Source organism: Zonotrichia leucophrys, chromosome 4, assembly GCF_028769735.1.
Source record: "Zonotrichia leucophrys gambelii isolate GWCS_2022_RI chromosome 4, RI_Zleu_2.0, whole genome shotgun sequence".
Classification (NCBI taxonomy): Eukaryota; Metazoa; Chordata; class Aves; order Passeriformes; family Passerellidae; genus Zonotrichia; species Zonotrichia leucophrys.
Window position 1 is genome coordinate 64,452,573 of NC_088173.1, and position 19,559 is coordinate 64,472,131.

A 19,559-nucleotide genomic window follows, 5' to 3' on the forward strand; every position below is an offset into this window, starting at 1 on the left:
CACTGAGAGCAGGATGGATCAGGAACAATCAGCACTGAGGGCAGGGATGGATCAGGAACAATCAGCACTCAGGGCAGGGATGGATCAGGAACAATCAGCACTGAGGGATCAGGAACAAACAGCACTGAGAGCAGGGATGGATCAGGAACAATCAGCACTCAGGGATCAGGAACAATCAGCACTGAGAGCAGGGATGGATCAGGAACAATCAGCACTGAGGGCAGGGATGGATCAGGAACAATCAGCACTCAGGGATCAGGAACAATCAGCACTGAGAGCAGGGATGGATCAGGAAGAATCAGCACTCAGGGCAGGGATGGATCAGGAACAATCAGCACTCAGGGATCAGGAACAACCAGCACTGAGGGCAGGGATGGATCAGGAACAATCAGCACTCAGGGCAGGGATGGATCAGGAACAATCAGCACTGAGGGATCAGGAACAATCAGCACTGAGAGCAGGGATGGATCAGGAACAATCAGCACTGAGGGCAGGGATGGATCAGGAACAATCAGCACTCAGGGCAGGGATGGATCAGGAACAATCAGCACTGAGGGATCAGGAACAATCAGCACTGAGAGCAGGGATGGATCAGGAACAATCAGCACTGAGGGATCAGGAACAATCAGCACTGAGAGCAGGGATGGATCAGGAACAATCAGCACTGAGGGCAGGGATGGATCAGGAACAATCAGCACTCAGGGATCAGGAACAATCAGCACTGAGAGCAGGGATGGATCAGGAAGAATCAGCACTCAGGGCAGGGATGGATCAGGAACAATCAGCACTGAGGGTAGGGATGGATCAGGAACAACCAGCACTGAGGGCAGGGATGGATCAGGAACAACCAGCACTGAGAGCAGGGATGGATCAGGAACAATCAGCACTGAGGGATCAGGAACAACCAGCACTGAGAGCAGCCATGGATCAGGAACAACCAGCACTGAGGGATGAGGAACAACCAGCACTGAGGGCAGGGATGGATCAGGAACAATCAGCATTCAGGGCAGCCATAGATCAGGAACAATCAGCACTGAGGGTAGGGATGGATCAGGAACAATCAGCACTGAGGGATCAGGAACAATCAGCACTGATGGATCAGGAACAATCAGCACTCAGGGCAGGCATGGATCCTGCAATGCTGGGCACTGCAGGAGTGGGCACTGCATTGCTCAGAGCAGGCTGAGCCCCAGTCTCACTGCTGGAAACTCTACCTCCACACAAACACAAAGGTTTGGGCTGAAAACACAAAGGTTTGGGTTCAAAGCCCTCTCTCTCCCCACTCAGCTCTGCTCAGGAAACACTGGCAGGCTCAGAAACTCCAGTCAGAGCAGGGAAGCTCCTCAGTTTTTAGGACAAGTTTGGTCAAACCTTCCAGGCAAATAGCTGGGAGCAGTTTTGTCAGAGCTGGTTTACACACAGATGTTATAAGCAGGAAAAAAACAGCCAAAATTTTCCTTGGCTTCATCATCTGTAGGGCAAATTAATTTCAGCTCATCCACACTATGTCCTAAACTAGCCAGGAAAATGAAATAAATTACCTTACACATCACAGCCAGCTCAATTTCCTATGATTTTATCATAAACTTCCACATTACCAGCCAGAAAAGTGACCTGATCTCCTTTACCTTCCAGGGATTTATGGAAGCAGCATTCCCCAGAACCAGGCTGGAGAGTGTGTAATTATAGCCAGGAACAGAAGTCATCTCTCTGTCTCATGAATTTCATTTCAAACACCCTCCCTCCAATATTTATATTTGTTTCACCACGGGTTTGCAGAGACAACAGAGTGAAGAGAGCTTCCAGAGCACATTCCCAAAGACCTGGTGATTATGGAGTCATCTTGTGAGAGGAGCAGCCTCTTACTCAGAGGATAATTACATGTTTGTCATTATCATAAATCTGCATCTCATTTGCTCCACCACTCCCAGCTATTAGTGCCCTGAAGGTGCTGCACAGGGCACAGCCACATCAGGAGAAACCTGGGCAGCCACACAGGAAAGAAAGGAGGGAAGGCATGAGAGGCTCTGGAGGTGAGGAAGACATCAGGAATTCAGAACTGAGGCCTCAGAAACTGGAGCAAGGTAAAAAAGCAGAGTGAGAAAATCACAGGAAAAAAGGAATTTCATTTCCAAGGAGCTGTGTTGGGTTTGCTGCCCCTGCAGAGCTGGGGAAGGTTCAGCTCTCCTCACTGAGCACGTGAGCCTGAACCTCATGTTTGGACATGAGGTTCTTTGAGAGAGCCACCAACCCTCCCTTCTCTCTCCTCCTGCTCCCCTGGTGTGGGATTAAGCCTCTTCTGCCCAAAGATGGGTAAATGAGAGGGGTTTTCAAAACTGTTATTCCATTTTCAGTCTCACCAGAAGGGTGGGACAATACAGATGTTAGAATTCACACCATCACAACCAGAATCCAACTATTTCCTAATTACAATACACTATCAGTGTTTCTTGGTCTATCAGCTTTAGCCACACCATGCTGTACATGTCTTAAAGACAATAATACAAAATTACCCCTCATGGGTCCTACTACAATACACCTTTCACAGTTCTATTTCTCCAAACTATCCAATCTTATTTGCAAAGCCATCCTTTAAAACTTGTTTCTGGCTCCATTTCTCTCTCAGCAATGTCTGCTTTATTCCATGGCATTTCTAAAACAGCATTTCTTGTCTCAAAGTTTGCACACTTTGAGAATTCCCTACAAATCCATTTCCCACACCCTGATACTCACCTACCCTGAGAAAGACAAGAGGCCTTTCCCATATCCAACCCTGTCTTTATCCATGTTAAATAGTACTAAAAGTTATTTCCCACCTCTATTTAAGATTAGCTGAACCTGTATCATGGATGAAATTCACTGTGGCACAACCCTGTGTAAAACCATTTGTTTTGGCTTGTACTGATTAGATCCTCTCCTAAAAGAGCAGTGGGGGGGAATGGAAAAGTGAAAAACAAATGGAGAACTCTGAAAAACAAATGGAAAAAAACATATAACTGAAAAAAAAATGGGTAACTCTGGGAAAATAAATGGTTAACCTGGGGGGAAAAAATGGATAACTCTGGAAGCAGAGTTTGAATTAGAGCCAAACTTACCGGGATTCTTTCTTCAATATTCAGCTCTTCCTTCTTGGGAGTCTCCAGGGCTGCTCCAGAGGGGATGGGGCTGCTCCCTCCTGCAGTGGGGCAGGGCCTGGGCACCACCAGGGCCCCCTGAGGCTCCTCAGGACCAACAGGAAAAGTCAGACTCTCCAAGGGAATGACTCCAAAGCTGTCCATGATGTGACCAGTGGGGATACTGAGGTTGGGGGACTGATTTCCCTTCTCCTCACAGTCCTGGTGCTCCTCAGCTGGGGAGCTCCCATCCTTTTGAGGGAGCTGAGCAGCACTGGGCACGAACAAATCTGGAGCTGAGCTTCGCCTGGTGGTGCTGTGCCCATCTTCAGCAGGGGATCCAGGCAGCCCCTTCTGTGGGGTGGGGCTGTCAGAGCACCCCAGAGCAGCACTCTGCTCCCCCTGTGCTGCAGGGCTCAGGGCAGGCAGGGCTGTGCTCCTGCTGGAGATGTTCATGGTGCTGTCAGACTGGGACCTGCTCAGAGGGAGGGCAGGCAGCAGCTCAGTCTGGGGGAAATGCACATTTCCCAGGGAACCTGTGCCCCTGTAGGCACGAGCAGCACTGCCCTTGGGGTTCCCCAGGCTTTCCTGCACTGCTGAAACACAGCCTGAATGCCTGGGAGGTGCACTGGAGGCTTTCCTTGCAGGAGGAGATGCACTTGGCACACAGGTGGCAGCAGGACCCTGCAGGTGCCAGGCTCCCACCTTCTCCAGGAAGCTCAGTGAGGGGAAGGACTGCATCCTGCCAGGGCAGGGAGATTCCAGCTTCAGGGACTCCAAACGCCCACAGGTCTCTGCCACAGCACTCTGGGGAGGGGGCTGCTCCTCCCCAGGGACAGGGAACATCCCTGGGGCTTCTTCACTGGGACACCAAGGAGAGGCCTGAAGGTCTGAGAGCATCACCAGGCCTTCACCAGGTCCTTCTGCCTTCCCAGCTCTCTTGAGGAACACCCCTGGCGTGGACTGGAAGTTGGGATGAGGCAGGAGCAGGGAGAAGGAGCCCTCAGCCCCCAGGCTGAAGGAAGGGGAGATCTCTGTGGCTTTGTGTCCCCTCTGTATGGAGCAGTCAGAGGCAGTCAGCTCATCCCTGCTCCCTGCAGGCTCTGGGGAGTGCCCAGGGCAGGGGGCAGCGTCCTGGGGCTGGGTCAGGCTGGGTGTCCCAGCAGGGAGCAGCCCCTCTGTCCCCAGCCTCCCTGCTGGCTGCTGCTGGCCCCAGAGAGCTGCCTGCAGCCCCTCAGGAGCAGCCATGGAGCCCAGCCCCAGCTCCTGGGAACCCCTGAGCCCCCCAGAGCCCCTGGGCTGCACCCCAGGCTCCTGCAGCCCTCCTCTGCCTGCCCCAGAGGCTGCTGCACAAAGAACATCTTCGGCAGCCGAGTTCTTGGCATGGCTTTTCCTCAGGCCATCAGAGAAGTTACGGGACAAACCAAGCCCAGGCATCTTCCTTCCCTTCTCCAGCTTCTCCAGGGCTCCTGCCCCACTGCCAGCCACCTTCACCTGCTGCACGCCCCTCTCGCTTTTCTCTGAGAATTTGGTCAGGGCAGTTCTGTAGGAAGAGTTTCCTGAGGAGGAGGAGGAGGAAGATTCCTCCTGCCCCGGGGACTCCTTGTTCCCCTCTGAGAGTTCAGGGGCAGCAGCTGGGCCATCACTGTCCTGGGAGGAGTGACCAGAGCAGTGTCTATCCCTCCCAGCTGTGCCCCGGGGCTGCCCCAGCCCCTTTCCCAGCCCCTGCTCTGGAGCTGGCTGTGCTGGATCCCCCCTGCCTCGGGGGATTGTTGCCTCCTGCTCATTGTCCCCACTGTCCCCATTGTCCCCCTGGCTGCCCAGGGGCTGCCCAGGCTGGGGAGCAGCTCCAGGATCCTCCTGTGCCACGGGCTGGGAGTGCTGGGGTGGGCTGGGAAGGGCTGGGCCCCTCAGGGATGCAGTGCCATGGACGTGGGCAGGCTCTGAACGCTCCAGGGATGCTCCAGAAACATCTGGGACTCCTCTGCAAGAAAAGGGAATTCCTGAGCATTTATTTTATTCCAACATCTCTGGTTTAAATCAGAGGCAAAAGAACTTCAGTGACAACTGGGGGTTAGCAGTATTCACACAAATACCCATAAATGCAAGCCCTAAAGGGGCAAAACCCAAAGGAATGCAAAGAAATATCAAAAATCTCCTATAAAACAAAGGTTCAAAAATAATATAATAATAACATCAATTTTTACTTAGTATGGCAATATTGCTCCACCTGTTTAGGACTGAAACATTTCTTACTGACAGGCTGTTATTAGTTACATAAATAAATAAAATTAGCTAAGTAAAATATGCAACATGTACTTACACATATCTCAGCTTGCCTGTGATTTTTTAATACAAATTAATAATGTTGCATATTTTACAAGTACAAGCTATTTCAGTTCATTATATTAATTATTTCTTTAAAGGATATTAAAGCAGCCCAGTCTCAGATAAGCAACAAATTCCTATAAATTTCTAATTCTCATATGGGGGATTGTTTAATTAATAGTTCCTTTATATTAAACATATCATCAAAGTCTAATAAATATTATTCCATGCAAGCAGAGCACCTCAGAATGAAGGTGGCAAAGCTTTTTACTGAAAAAGCTCTTTCTTTATGCATTTAACCCCAAATTTGTACTGTAAATTACACATTTGGCTCCAGCATTTACAAACCACTACCCAGTCCATGTATGTTTTACTCCTGTAAATACAGAAACCTGATCTTTGTCCCCAAAATTTCATGGAGTTTATTCTGGAGTCTAAGAAGGCTCCAGAGATGTTGAAGAGGGTAGAGTTCCTCATTTTCCCCAGGAACCTCAGCATGACAAGCTCAGAGGAGCCTGCTCCTGATTTTCCCTTGCTCAAGCTCTCCTGAAGGCAGAACCCAGAGGTGCCTCCTCTCCACACACCCCCAAATCCCATTTCTGAGCCCAGACCCTGCCATTGTCCATCACCCAAGTGCAGACCCAGCCCCAGGAGCCCCATCCCACCTGAGGGGAAGGAAATCCATCTGGGATCCCTGCAGGAACGTCTCACCCCGGGCTGGGCTCAGCAGCAGGGGCAGGCAGGGGGAGAATCTGCTCTCCTGGACATCTGGGGGAGAGAAAACACCAGCAGGGCACTGAGAGCTGGCAGCAAGCACCACAGTCCCAAAGATACCCAAAGATCCCAGCCCCACATCCCTAAGGACCCCAGCTGCACATCCCCCAAAGATCCCAGCCTCACAGTCCCAAAGAAACCCAAAGACCCCAGCTGCACATCCCCAAAGATCCCCAAGGACCCCAGCCCCACATCCCCAAAGAACCCCAAAGATCCCAGCTGCACATCCCCAAAGATACTCAAACATCCCAGCCCCCATCCCCAATGACCCCAGCCCCACACCCCCAAAGATCCCCAAAAATCCCAGCCCCACATTCCCAAAGATACCCAAAGATCTCAGCCTCACATCCCCAAATATTCCAGCCCCACATCCTCAAGGACCCAGCCCCACATCCCCAAAGATCCTCAAAGACCCCAGCTGCACATTCCCAAAGATACCCAAAGATCTCAGGCCCACATCCCCAACAGTACTCAAAAATCCCAGCCCCACATCCCCAAAGATACCCAAAAATCCCAGCCCCACATCCCCAAAGATCCCGGCCCCCACCCCCAGGCCCCCATCCCCAGTGACCCCAGCTCCCCATCCCTAAAGACCCCCAAATATCCCAGCCCCCCCCCCCAGAGACCCCAGGTGCAGGGAAGGGGAGGGGGTCCCCCCTGGAGCCCCCTCCCTCCAGGACTAAACTCACCTGTACCAACCCCAGGTGTGCAGCACTCACCCTGGCACTGCCACCCCAAACGTGTCCCAAACCTCCTCCTGTGCCACCCCACCCTGCCCAGCCCAGCCAGCACCCCGGGCTGATGGCCAGGGGGCTCACACAGGGATTGGATCCCATCACCTTCCACTTTCCAGCCCCAGGATCCCACAGCTCCTTCAGAAACTCTGATTCCAGCCCAGGCTGTGCCATTGTTTTCCTGAGGGATTCAAGTTCAGGTAATAAACCCAGCAGGCAGAGATGATTGCTGCAGCAATTTTAGTTTCTATCCTGCATCTCTTTGCTCTTTGGGGTACTTGGGGTTTTTTCCAGTTCATTGCTTACAAAAACAAATGGAAATTGCTCCTACCACAAGAATAAAACAACTCTAATACACATAGAATTATCTGTGGGATTTATATGTATGCTTGGGGGGGTTTCTCCTTTTCTTAACTCTGACTTGGTGTCTGAGAAGTGTAAATAACCACAGACAGGTCTGAGGAGTGCAAAACAATACTCCCAGTATTCTAAGCAAGCTTTGATTTTTAAAGGGAAAGAGCTATTTGTGGTCAAGGGAGTGACTTCCTAACCCAGAAATGCCATTTATTTAATTTAGGCTCATTAGTTTCCAACCTCTCAGACAAACCACAGTCTGCAGCACTCAGAGGAGCACAATCATACCAGAAAAATGATCATTACACACAAAAATCTCCAGTTTTCATTCCATCAGCTCCAGCTCAAGGCTTCTCCACCCACACTGCATCACCTGACCAGGGGCAGCCAACCACAAGGCAATCTTGCTCATTAATTTTTAATTTAACACTTCCAATTAACTTTTTTTTAATTACTTTAGAACTCTAGGTAGTGAGAGGATAATTAGCCAGATAGAATAACCGAATTTGCAACACCAAATATGATTCAAATGCTTTTTTGGAAGCTTGGAAAAAGGAAATGAGATGTAGCTTCAAAACCTAGGTGTAAACAGCTATTCCTGAGCAGTGTGACAGCAGGAGGAGCTCCAGAGGGCTCAGTCCAGAGCTGGATGGTAAAATGAATCCTGACACACATGCAGGGGTGACAAAGGAGAGGAGCAAAGGGCAGCACAGAGGGAGCAGAGCCAAGGGAGGAATGCAGGACCAAGGACTCACAGAATCACAGAATGATGAGGCTGGAAGAGACCTCTAAGATCATTGAATCCAACCTGTGCCCTAACACTTCAACTATAGCACCACATGCCATGTCCAATCTTTTTTTAAACACGTCCAGAGATGGTGATTCTACCCCCTCCCTGGGCAGAGCATTCCAGTACTTTGTTATTCTTTTGGTAAAATATTTCTTCCTAACATCCAACCTATCCCTTCCCTAGCTTGAGACTGTGTCCTCTGATTCTGTCAGAGACCAACCCCACCAACCCCACAAGCTCCCTTCAGGAAAGTGTAGAGAGCAATAAGGTCACCTCTGAGCCTCATCTTCTCCAGGCTGAGCACCCCCAGTTCCTTCAAACGTTCCTCAAAACTCGTTTGGAACACAGCAGCTCTCAGGGCTCTGTTCCACCAACAGCTCACCCCAAAGAGGGGGAGATGGGGCAGCCCCTGGGGAACAGTGGGACTGGGGCTGGGATGGGACTGGGGCAGGGATGAGATTGGGATGAGGCAGGGAGGGGATTGGGATTGGGGCAGGGAGGGGACTGGAGGATTGAGGTAGTGAAGGATTGGGGCAGGGATGGCACTGGGGCAGGGATGGGATTGGGACTGGGGCAGGGACTGGGATTGGGGCAGAGAGGGGATTGGGGCAGCGAGGGGACTGGGGGATTGAGGTGAAGGACTGAGGCAGGGATGGGACTGGGGCAGGGATGGGACTGGAATTGGGGCAGGGATGGGACTGGGATTGGGGCAGGGATGGGATTGGGGCAGTGAGGGGACTAGGATGGGATTTGGGCAGAGATGGGACTGGGGCAGGGATGGGACTGGGGCAGGGATGGGACTGGGATTGGAGCAGTGAGGGATTGGGGGATTGGGGCAGGGATGGGATTGGGATTGGGGCAGAGAGGGGACTAGGATGGGATTAGGATTAGGGCAGGGATGGCATTGGGGCAGTGTCAGGATGAAGAGATTGGAGCAGGGGTGGGATTGAGGCAGTGACAGGATTTAATCACTCAGAACCCTGATTTCAGATCAGGAACAGGGGACTGAGCTGATTCCCTGGGATGTCCCTCACGTTCCCCCAAACACCCAGAGATCAGAGGGGTGGCTCAGGGCTGGCACTGACACAGCCTGGTTTACACTCCCAACTCCCAGCAATGAACTGGGAGCACACACAGCATTTCCAGGGCACTTGGCCCACTCAGCACAGCTCACTCAGGAATATTTCACTGCTGCACTTGGGAATACTGAGCACATTAATCTGCATACAGAATTGCATTAAGCATGCAAACCAGTGTTTTTTAAGAACATTAAGCAAGCTGGAATCTGAACTCTCTCAGCTCTGTTAGATGGACTTTTCCCCCTCCCAAATCTTGTTTTCTATTTAACATGGCACTAGTGAACAAATAATATTAATTGCAGTTACCAAATCAGACTTGTCAGCTCCCATCATGACACACTTCATGTGGCAGAACTGGCACCTTATTTTTAGTCATGCAAGAGAGGAGGAAAACAAGCTCTTCTGATTTCAGCTGAACTTCTCCACTTTGAATGAAAATGTATTCTCAAGCTAAATTCAAAAGCAGGAGTGATTAAAGAAAAGGTTTTTCCACACAGAAAAATCTGGGTGTGCTTTGGAAATGAAGAAACAAAGAGGACTAAGGGAGGGAGCAGAAAATAATTGGGAAACAAAAGCTGTCAAAAGCAGATGTTGCTAATCTTTGTGTACACAGATTAATAAAGCAAATGTGCACATACAGACACATACACACTCCATAAATCACAACATTTGCTGATAAATGAGTGCTTTCAGGCTCTATTATACCAACAAACACCTAAGTGCCACTCCACATTTGTTTTGAGAAGCTCAAAGAGTGAAAAAGTGACTGAACATTCACAGGGAACTCCAGAAATCCCAAATCCCTCCAGAGAAGCTCAAGGATCAGGCAGGTGTTTGCCAGCAACAAAATCCTCAGTGCACAGACCTTCAACAGGGGGCAGGGGAGGGAGGGCACGGTTGGGATGCTCAGGGATCCTGGGGCACATTTGGGATGCTCAGGAGGGATCTGGGGCACATTTGGGATGCTCAGGGATCTGGGGCACATTTGGGATGCTCAGGGTAGATCTGGGGCACATTTGGGATGCTCAGGGGAGATCCAGCGGCACATTTGGGATGCTCAGGAGGGATCCTGGGACACATTTGGGATGCTCAGGGTAGATCTGGGGCACATTTGGGATGCTCAGGAGAGTTCCAGCGGCACATTTGGGATGCTCAGGAGGGATCCTGGGACACATTTGGGATGCTCAGGGTAGATCTGGGGCACATTTGGGATGCTCAGGGATCCTGGGGCACATTTGGGATGCTCAGGGTAGATCTGGGGCACATTTGGGATGCTCAGGAGAGTTCCAGCGGCACATTTGGGATGCTCAGGAGGGATCCTGGGACACATTTGGGATGCTCAGGAGGGATCCTGGGGCACATTTGGGATGCTCAGGGATCCTGGGGCACATTTGGGATGCTCAGAATGGACCCTGGGGAACATTTGGGATGCTCAGGGATTCTGGGGCACATTTGGGATGCCCAGGACAGCTCCAGGGGCACATTTGGGATACTCAGGGTAGACCCTGGGTCATGTTTGGGATGCTCAGGCATCTTGGGGCACATTTGGGATGCCCAGGAGGGACCCTGGGGAAGGCACATTTGGGATGCCCAGGACAGTTCCTGAGGCACATTTGGGATGCTCAGGAGGCTCAGGGGGCTGTGCTCAGCCAGGGCCAGGCCTGGAGCCGCAGCCTGGGCTGGAGCAGGCAGTGATGTCAGTGCTGCTCTCCTGCTGTCAAACTGGGATTTTTCCTGCTGCCACTCTGAAGGCCAAAAGGCTCCTGAGTGCAGCTCAGCGAGCAGGCAGAGCTGGGCCTGGACTCGCTCTCCCAGCCTGCTGACAAGCCTGAATGCCACACTCAAGCTGCCATTTGGGGGATAAAAAAGGAAGGCAAAACAAAAACAAAGCCTGGGCTCTGTCAAGCTGTTCCCCAGAGCAGCAGGAGCACTTCAGTACAACTGTCACTGTCACTCCTCCCCTCCTGACACGGAATCCAAGGCACTTTGTGAGGAGGAGAAGGAGGAATAAGTGAGGATTGCAGCTCCTTCCCTCTCAGCTCTCCCCTGTAGCTGGGAATGCAGAGCACACCCAAAGCCTGCAGCCCATCTCTAGGGAGCACAGATCAAACAGCACAGAGAGGTTCTCACAGCTCTCAGCACATTGCAGAGCCTTTGCCTGCTCCTTAATTCCAGCTGCACTGCAAACATAGAGCTGCACAAATATCAAGAAGTTTTCCTTGATTAAATGGCTTCCAGTTCTACACATAACCACATGGGGAAAAGGGCTGTGAAACACCTGAACCACAGGAATCCTGCCCAGAGCATGGGCATGGACAAGGCATGGCCAGCCCTCCACCTCCTCCCACTTTGAGCCCTGTCCTGAACCTCACTGTCCTACCAAAATGGGATTTATTCACTATTCACCAACTCCCAGTGATGCACACACAGCTTGTAAGCACCACACTGCCTGCAGATCCAGCTCTGAAGCAGCCTAGGATGGCTCTCATTCCATGAGGAGAAAAACCCTTCAGAAACATCCCCAGGTGGCTGCAAATGCTCAGCAGTTCCCTGGTGCTGTGAGTGAACCCGGCCTGTGCTGTCACACAGAACAGGAACTCATCCCTCTCCCTTCTCCCCTCACTACCTGCCCTGCTTTGTGCAAAACAAACCCGTCAGGAGGTGCAAACAGGAACTTTTGGAACCAGAAGTTACCAAAAGTCCATTTAATCTATGCAGTGAGTGTTACAGGAGACAGCAGGGACAGCCACCAGGGTGACACCCACAGTGACACCCAGGGTGACACCCACAGTGACAGGGATTCAGCCTCAGAGGGTTTGGGATGAACCAGGATCCACCCAAGGTGTTCCTTCTCCTGCAGGCTCCTTCACCAAGGATGAAGCAAAATCATCCCAAAAACTGATCAAAATCACAAAGAGTGTCCCATTAAAAAAATAAAAGTTAAATTCATCAACCTATCAGGAGCTGCTGTGAGGAAATTCCCAAGGTAATTTTAACTCCATGCCCTTCAAGTGGGGTTTAACTCCCAAACAAAGCCCAAATAGCAGCTGCACACAGGCAGGCTGGCACAGGGAATACCAAACTGCACAACTCAACAGCCCAAACTGCACAGCCCAAACTGCACAGCCCAACGTGCACTCAGCTGTAAGCACAGAAGGGTTATTTAAAATACCACAATTATGTTTTCTGCCTCTCAGTAATTGTGTTTGTTTGTGAAGAACACCACTGGTGTAGGAAAAGGCACCTTCATTCACCAACTCAGTCACACCCTGGCAAGGGGAGTCACAAAGGGAATGTCCTCATGGCCAGGGCAGCTCCTGCTCTGCAAAATGAACCCCTGGGCTGAGAAACTGCACTTGAGGCTGGGTTTGACCAGGGTACTCTGGAAATGAATGGAAGCAGGGAAGCACAAAGGTGAATTGTTAAATGTTGGAGATTCTCAAGCCTGACTGACCTGCAGGGATGAGAAGGAGCAGAGACCCTGGCTGGAGTGGAGTGCCAGCACTACAAATCTCAGCAGCAGCAACAGGAACTGCACCCAAAGGCAAGGGCAACAATGAGGACTGGAACCATGGACTGCCTTGGGTGGAGGGCATTTCACAGATAGTTCACAGATATTTCACAGATATTCCATTCCTGCCCCTACCAGGGACACCTTGCACTGGCCCTGGACACTGCCAGGGGTGGCAGCTGCACCAGGCTCACCCTGAATTCCACAGGAAAACAAAGCAAAGCTTCACCTGGCACAAAAGGAACCTGTTCATCTTAGGAGATCCAGGGGAGGCACACAAACCCTGCCCCTCATCCTGAGGGGAGCTTTGGCAACAAAATCACCCCAAACACACTTTGTAAACCTCACTTCCCGCTGAAGGAAGGACAAATGCAGGCTGGGACTGAGTGAGCAGTAAAACATCCATTGTGCAGCAATCCCTTTGGACATACCCAGGGGTGAGGCAGGAACTGCAGCTCCAGAAGCTTCTGCTGAGGGCAGCAGCCCTTCCTCCAGCGTGGGCAGCTCCGACAGGTCCCTCCTGGCACAGCTCTGGCCCAGCTTGGTGTCCCAGGAGCAGCTGCTGGCCAGTTCTGCTGTCAGCCAGAACCAAGGCTCCTGTGGGGAGAAACACTGCTTATCATCATCATCAAACACTGCTCATCATCATCATCATCAAACACTGCTCATCATCATCCCTGTGAGACTGAGAGAAGCCAGCACTGATTCTGAAGGATTCCTACACAACCCCTCAGCCTGGAGTGTGGCAGGACATGGGGAGTCCTGGGAGTCCCCCAGCACTGCCCTGAGGAGCTGCTCTGCCTTTGGGGACACCCCCAGGGCTTACAGCTCCTTCCCACAGCCCTGCTGTGTGAGTCACAGCTTCTGCACAGCTGGAAATCCAGGTTTTGATTCAGATAAGGCTCAGTCTTTGGACACGGAGAGCTGAGGGAATTCTCAGAGCAATCCCACACTTGGCAGCACATCCAGCACATCCCCTGTGAGTGCAGCACAGTGCAAGGGCTGCACTCCACACACAGCACCTCCTGTTAATTGCAATCACCTAATTAACCCTCAGCCCAGGCCAGAGCAACTCAGCACACACCCTGGCAGCAGCACCTTCCTGAGGGATGGCTGATCCAGGGATACCCCTGGGATGGCTGATCCAGAGACACCCCGGTGCTCCCAGGGATGGCTGATCCAGGGACACCCCAGAGATGGCTGATCCTATGAATATCCCAGGGATGGCTGATCCAGGGACACCCCAGTGCTCCTGCACTCCTGGGTCCTGCTGCTGCAGCTCCTCCCTCCAAGCAGGGCAGGGGAAGTGCTGGCAATGGGCTAAAAGGGATCATCTGCTGGTTAAAAACAGATTATTGCTTTGCTCTGCAGTGTGTGCTCAACTGCCTCAGGGACAACGGAATACATGAAATATATTAAATATATGAAATACATAAAATACATTAAACACATTAAATACATGAAGTACTCAGGCCATCCCCAGCAGCAGAGGTTGGGCCCCAGCCCCTTGTGCTTCAGGTGTTCCTACACCCCATGCAGAGTGTCAGAGTGCACTGGAGCAGGCAGGTCCCTTCCCCACCGCAGCCCCCCAAAACCTGAGCATCACTGTGAGCACAGCAGCCAGTCCCTCCTGGGGCACACAACCTCCCCTTTCCCAAATCCATGTAAATCCAGTGTGTGCTGTCAAGAGGATCAACACCCAGCCATACCTGAGCCACTGAATCAGAACATCATGGAACCCTGGGGTCCCTGAGGCTGGAGAAGCTCTCCTGTGCCCAATCCCCCCTGTCCCCAGCCCAGAGCTCTGGGTGCCACCTCCAGGCCTTCCCTGGACACCTCCAAGGTTGGGAATTCCACCAGAACCTCCAGCAAAGCTCATCCCCTCCTGACAACCTCCCACCCAGAGGTTCTCCAGGCTCAGCTGTGCTTCCCCAAGCCCCAGGGGCACTCCCTGGATAAACCCCCCAGTTATAACCCCTCCTGGGCAGGGGAGCAGCAGCACACTCTGCTGCACTATTCCAGTTTAATCCCTGTTCCAGAGAGCACCCCTGAGGAGATAACCCAGGTAAGACATTGCCCCACGTTGGCACTGGCTGTACCAGGGCACTGAACCAGGCAGCAGCAAGCAGGAGGAAGGATTTACTAAATGAGTGTAACATCTCTGAGGGCTCCCACACCATTTAAATCAAATGAAGGAAATTTAACAACGTTTTTCCTCCTGAAGTTCAATACATTGCTGCTAAATACATAAAGAGGGGTGAAGACAGAAATAAAGCTGAATTACAGCCACCCCCACAGCACACAGTGCCATGAATTGGGGAGTTGGAGAAGCAGCTCTGAACCCATGCTGCAGTTCATGGGCAGAAATATGAACATCACTGGGTTTTGAACTACCTTCAACAGCCAGGTTAGCTCTCCTTGTGTTATTCTGCCCCACAGACCCCTGAGAATACCAAAATACAGAACAGGGGAGAAGTTAAAACCCAGGGAGAGAAGGGAGAGAGATCTCCCAGATACCTGAGGAAGCAAAAACCCAGGGAGAGAAGGGAGAGAGATCTATCTCCCCAGACACCTGATGGCAGTCAGCTGATCTGCCAGGACATCACAAACACACTCTGGTTTGTGCCAGCACCTGAGAGCAGCCCCAGCCCAGCCCTGCCAGCCCCACAGGAGCCTGCAACACCCCAGGGACTGAGGCCAGCCCTGCCTGGGCAGCCTCACAGCCCTTTTTGGGCAGGGATCTTCCCCAATACCCAACCCACAGCTCCCTGAGGCTGCTCCCTCCTGTCTTGGTGACTGTCACACGGGAGGGACACAGGACACTCTGCTCTGCACTGGGGCATTGCTCATGCTCAGACTGAATGGCAGCAATTTAATCTGGCCAATCTGCCCAGCTGGGCTGGGGCTCTCCTGTGGGCCTTGGGAAGCACAGAAGCAGTTCAGAATTCACCCATCTCTGGTGGAGGTGCCTTGGTGACAGGAGGGAATGGATGGTTGGGTCTGGAGGGCACTGCTGGCCCAGTCCTGGCTGAGAACGAGCCACAGCTCCATTAGTTTGAGGAACTGAGTTAATAATGGCACAGGTCAGAGCTGAATGGAGCTTCCCTGCCTGGCCTGGCTCCTCCCTGGCCCCCGGTGCAGTGAGAGCTCAGGGCCACTGGGAGTCAGCAGCCACTGCTGCAGGGCAGGGACAGGGACAAACAGGAACTCACCTGGAACACCAGAGATTGATCCATCTGGGAACACCAGGGACCTGTCTGCACAACCAGGGATCCACCTGGGAACCAGGGATCTGCCTGGAGCACCAGAGATTGATCCATCTGGAAACCAGGGATTGATCCACCCGGAGCACCAGGGATGGATCTAGCTGAGAAAGCAGGGATCCAGCTGGGAACCAGAGATCTACCACGGAAGACCAGGAATCCACCTGGGAATCAGGGATCTGCTGGGAATCAGGGATTGATCCACCTGGGAACCAGGGATCTGCCTGGAACACCAGGGATCCACCTTGAGCACCAGGGATGGATCCACTGCTCTCCTGCTGCAGTCTGGAGGTCCCACCCCTGAGCACCTTCAGGAACCTTCCTCTGCCTCTTCCAAGCCCTGCTGTGGCAGGGAAGCACCACTGCCTCCTCCTCCTCTTCCTCCCAGCCCAGGTTCCTGCCCTCTGTGCCCAGCCCTGCCTACCCCAGGGCTCCCCAGGCTCAGGCCACCCTGGTGGCCTGTCCCTTGTGCTGGCAGCCCCAACAGGAGGGGATCCAGCTGGGGCCAAGGAGGGAATTATTCCCTCCAGAACCCCAAACATAAGAGGATCCAGGTGAGGCCAAGGAGGGAATGGTTCCCTCAGAACCCCAAACAGGAACAGGCCCAGGTGAGGCCAAGGAGGGAATGGTTCCCTCAGAATCCCAAACAGGAACAGGCCCAGGTGAGGCCAAGGAGGGAATGGTTCCCTCAGAGAGCCCCCCCAAAGAATAGGAAGCACCTCATTCTGTGGGTTGCAGAATTCCTCCCCCTGTTACACCTCGAAGCCCAGAACACCTTTAAATTACCACAAACTGGGACATCACTCCCAGCCTCTCCTCAGCAAGCAGAAACTTGAGGGAAGTGTTGAGCAGAAGCTTTTAAAGCCATTTTGAACCCCAGTCCACTGCAGACCTGTGCTGAATTCTGCCACAAGGTGTGACACAGGACAGGTGAGCAGGGCACAGCAGCACAGGTGACTCCTGCTTTGGACACCCCTAGAAACTGCAGCCTGAAGCCCCCAAATCCCAGAGTGACTCTCTGCAGTGAGCTGAAACCATCCCAGAAGGAACAGAGGGACACAGCAGAGGTGTGAGGGCAGCAGGGCTGCTCTGGCTGCACGGCAGCCCCTGGGCTCAGCTCCAGCTGGGACTGCCAGGGCTCGCTGGGGTTGTCAGAGCAGCACTCACACCACAGCCAGGGCAACACAAACACACAGGGAGCAACAGCCACCAGGGAACAACAGCACCCAAAATGCACCACACACACTGCCCTGGGCTCAGCAGAACCAGAACAGGAGGGGAATTCACTGCTCCCCAACAGCACAGCCTGGAGCCCAGCTGGCTGGGAACTGCCTGGAACTGCACTCCCAGGAAGGACATTGCTGTTTAAATGCACAGGAGAACAAAGGGCAGCATCCAGCCCTGCTGTCCCTCCTGAGAGCACCCAGGGGAGCTCCTGCTGCTGCTGCAGGGCTGATGGAAACTGCATTAACCTCCACTGACTGCCATGTCCATCACTGTCAGCCTGGCCTTCAGCATGTCCCAGTGATTCCCAGTCTTTGCTCCATCTTTGTTATTTCTCCTGGCCTTTAGGATATCCCAGTGATTCCCATGGCTGTTCCCATCCTTTGCTCCACCTTTGTTATTTCTCCTGGTGAGAATGAGCCTGCACCAGCCTGTCCTTCCTTCAGGGAATGTTTCTAGAAGTTGCCAAGGCATCTGCCTCAGGTTTCCACGTGGCTGCTGCACCTCTGAGCACTTCCCTGGCTCTGGAGCTGTCACACCTCGGGATTTTCCCTCTGAGAACAGGGGGCAGTCACCACCAAGTGCCAGAACCAAACAAGGACCTGCCCCACACTCTCACAGGGTGCCAGCTCAGGAGGGCACTGGTTCCTGCATGGCCCTGATGGGACAGCACTGCCAGGGATCCCTTCCCAACCTGCAGCAGGGATCTGAGCACAGCTGAGGGCACAGAGCTGTGTGAGCTCTGGTGGGACACCACATCCAGGGGTCTGAGCACAGCTGAGGGCACAGAGCTGTGTGAGCCCTCCACAGAGAAAAGAAGGCTCCAGGGAGATCTCCAGCACCTCCCTGTATTAAAAGATGGCATTTAACAAAGAGGAACAACTTTTTACACTGGTAGATACTGGAAAGTGCTTTAAATGAAAAGCTGGGAGATTCAGATGGGATTTTGGGACTAAATCCTTCCCCATCAGGTGGGGAGGCCCTGGCACAGCTGTGGCTGCCCCTGCACCCCTGGCAGTGCCCCAGGCCGGGTCAGAGGGGACCTGGAGCAGCCTGGGGCAGTGGGAGGTGTCCGTGCCATGGCAGGGTGGCACTGGGTGGCTCTGAAGGTCCCTTCCACCCAAACCACGCTGTGATTGCTGAGTGCAGCCCTGTCCCCGAGTGCCCTGCAGGTCACGGCTCAGCAGCTGCACTCGCCCGTCCCCGGGGCAGAACCAGCCCCAAGGGAACAATGCATCATTATCAGCCTGTAATTAACACAATGACAGAGCGCACAGCCTGCTGCCGGGAGAGCAGGGGCGGTCCGGAGCAGGGGGACCCTTATCCCGGGAGAGAGCGGGGCACCGAGGGACACCGGGGACACCGAGGGGCAGAGAGGGACCGGGGGCCACCGGAGGGACCAGGCCGGGCTCGGGCCCTGCTGGGAGCCGGGAAGGGGCTCGGGCCAGCCGGGTCCCCCTTTCTGGGGGAAGTGACCCCTTCAGAGCCATTTCACAGGGCAGGAGGCGACACCGGCCGGCTGCCCCAGCCCCAGCAAGATAAGGACCCAGCGTGGCGCACGGACACGGGGACACACGGACGCGGGGACACACGGACACACAGGGACGGACACCGGGACACACGGACACGCATATACATATACACACACAGAGGGACACACACGGACACACACAGGGACACCCATACACGCACGGACACACAGACACACACACAACCGCTCCGGTCGGTGAGCGGCTGCTCCCGCCCGCACGACCCCGTGCTCACCTGAGCCTGCTCTTCCTCTTTCTCCTGCTGCTGCTGCTGCTGACCGTGCTCCATGGCGGCGGGCCGTGTCCGTGAGTCCCTCCCCCGTGTCCGTGTGTCCGGCTGTCCCCGTGTCCCGCCCGGTCGTCAGGGTCTCGCGCCCGCCCCGCGCGCGCACGCGCCGGGACCGCCCCCTCCCCGCGCCGCCATTGGTCAGTGCCGGGAGAGGGGCCGGGGAGCGAGCTCCGCCTCCCGCGCGGTGATTGGTGGGCGGGGAGCGGCGGGGCGGGGCTGAGGGAGCGCGCGCGCGCGGGGGTTTTGGCGGGCAGCGGAAGTGCCCGGATGGAGGCGGAGATGGAGATGGGGCCGGCAGGGACCGTGAGGGACCGTGAGGGACAGCGGGGCCGGAACGGGCCGGACTGGACCGAGCTGCCAACGGCACGGACACCTTCCGCTGCCTGGAGAGCTCCGCCCAGCCCGGCCGGGTCACTGCCCGGGACCCGGAGGCAACTGCCGCCGGTAACGTGTGTCAGGAAAGCTCCCCGAAATGTCCGGTCCAACAGGATCGCAGCGTCGCTGGGGCTGGAAAGGCCCCTCCGCACCACCCAGTCCCAGCTGTGCCCGATGTCCCCGTGTCCTCAGCCCA

The 19,559-nt window shown here is 53.8% G+C and overlaps 1 protein-coding gene across 1 annotated transcript; it reads right to left on the reverse strand.

Annotated features, from left to right (window-relative positions):
- Positions 1–2,905: 2,905 nt before the first annotated feature.
- Positions 2,906–19,049, reverse strand: LOC135447379 (nascent polypeptide-associated complex subunit alpha, muscle-specific form-like). The gene is made up of 5 exons (XM_064712316.1): positions 18,935–19,049; positions 13,115–13,280; positions 6,107–6,209; positions 3,039–5,097; positions 2,906–2,917 (listed from the first exon to the last, which is right to left on the reverse strand). The coding sequence occupies exons 1-5, from the start codon at positions 18,986–18,988 to the stop codon at positions 2,906–2,908; spliced, it is 2,394 nt and encodes a 797-aa protein (XP_064568386.1). The 5' UTR covers positions 18,989–19,049.
- Between the last annotated feature and the right edge of the window lie 510 nt (positions 19,050–19,559).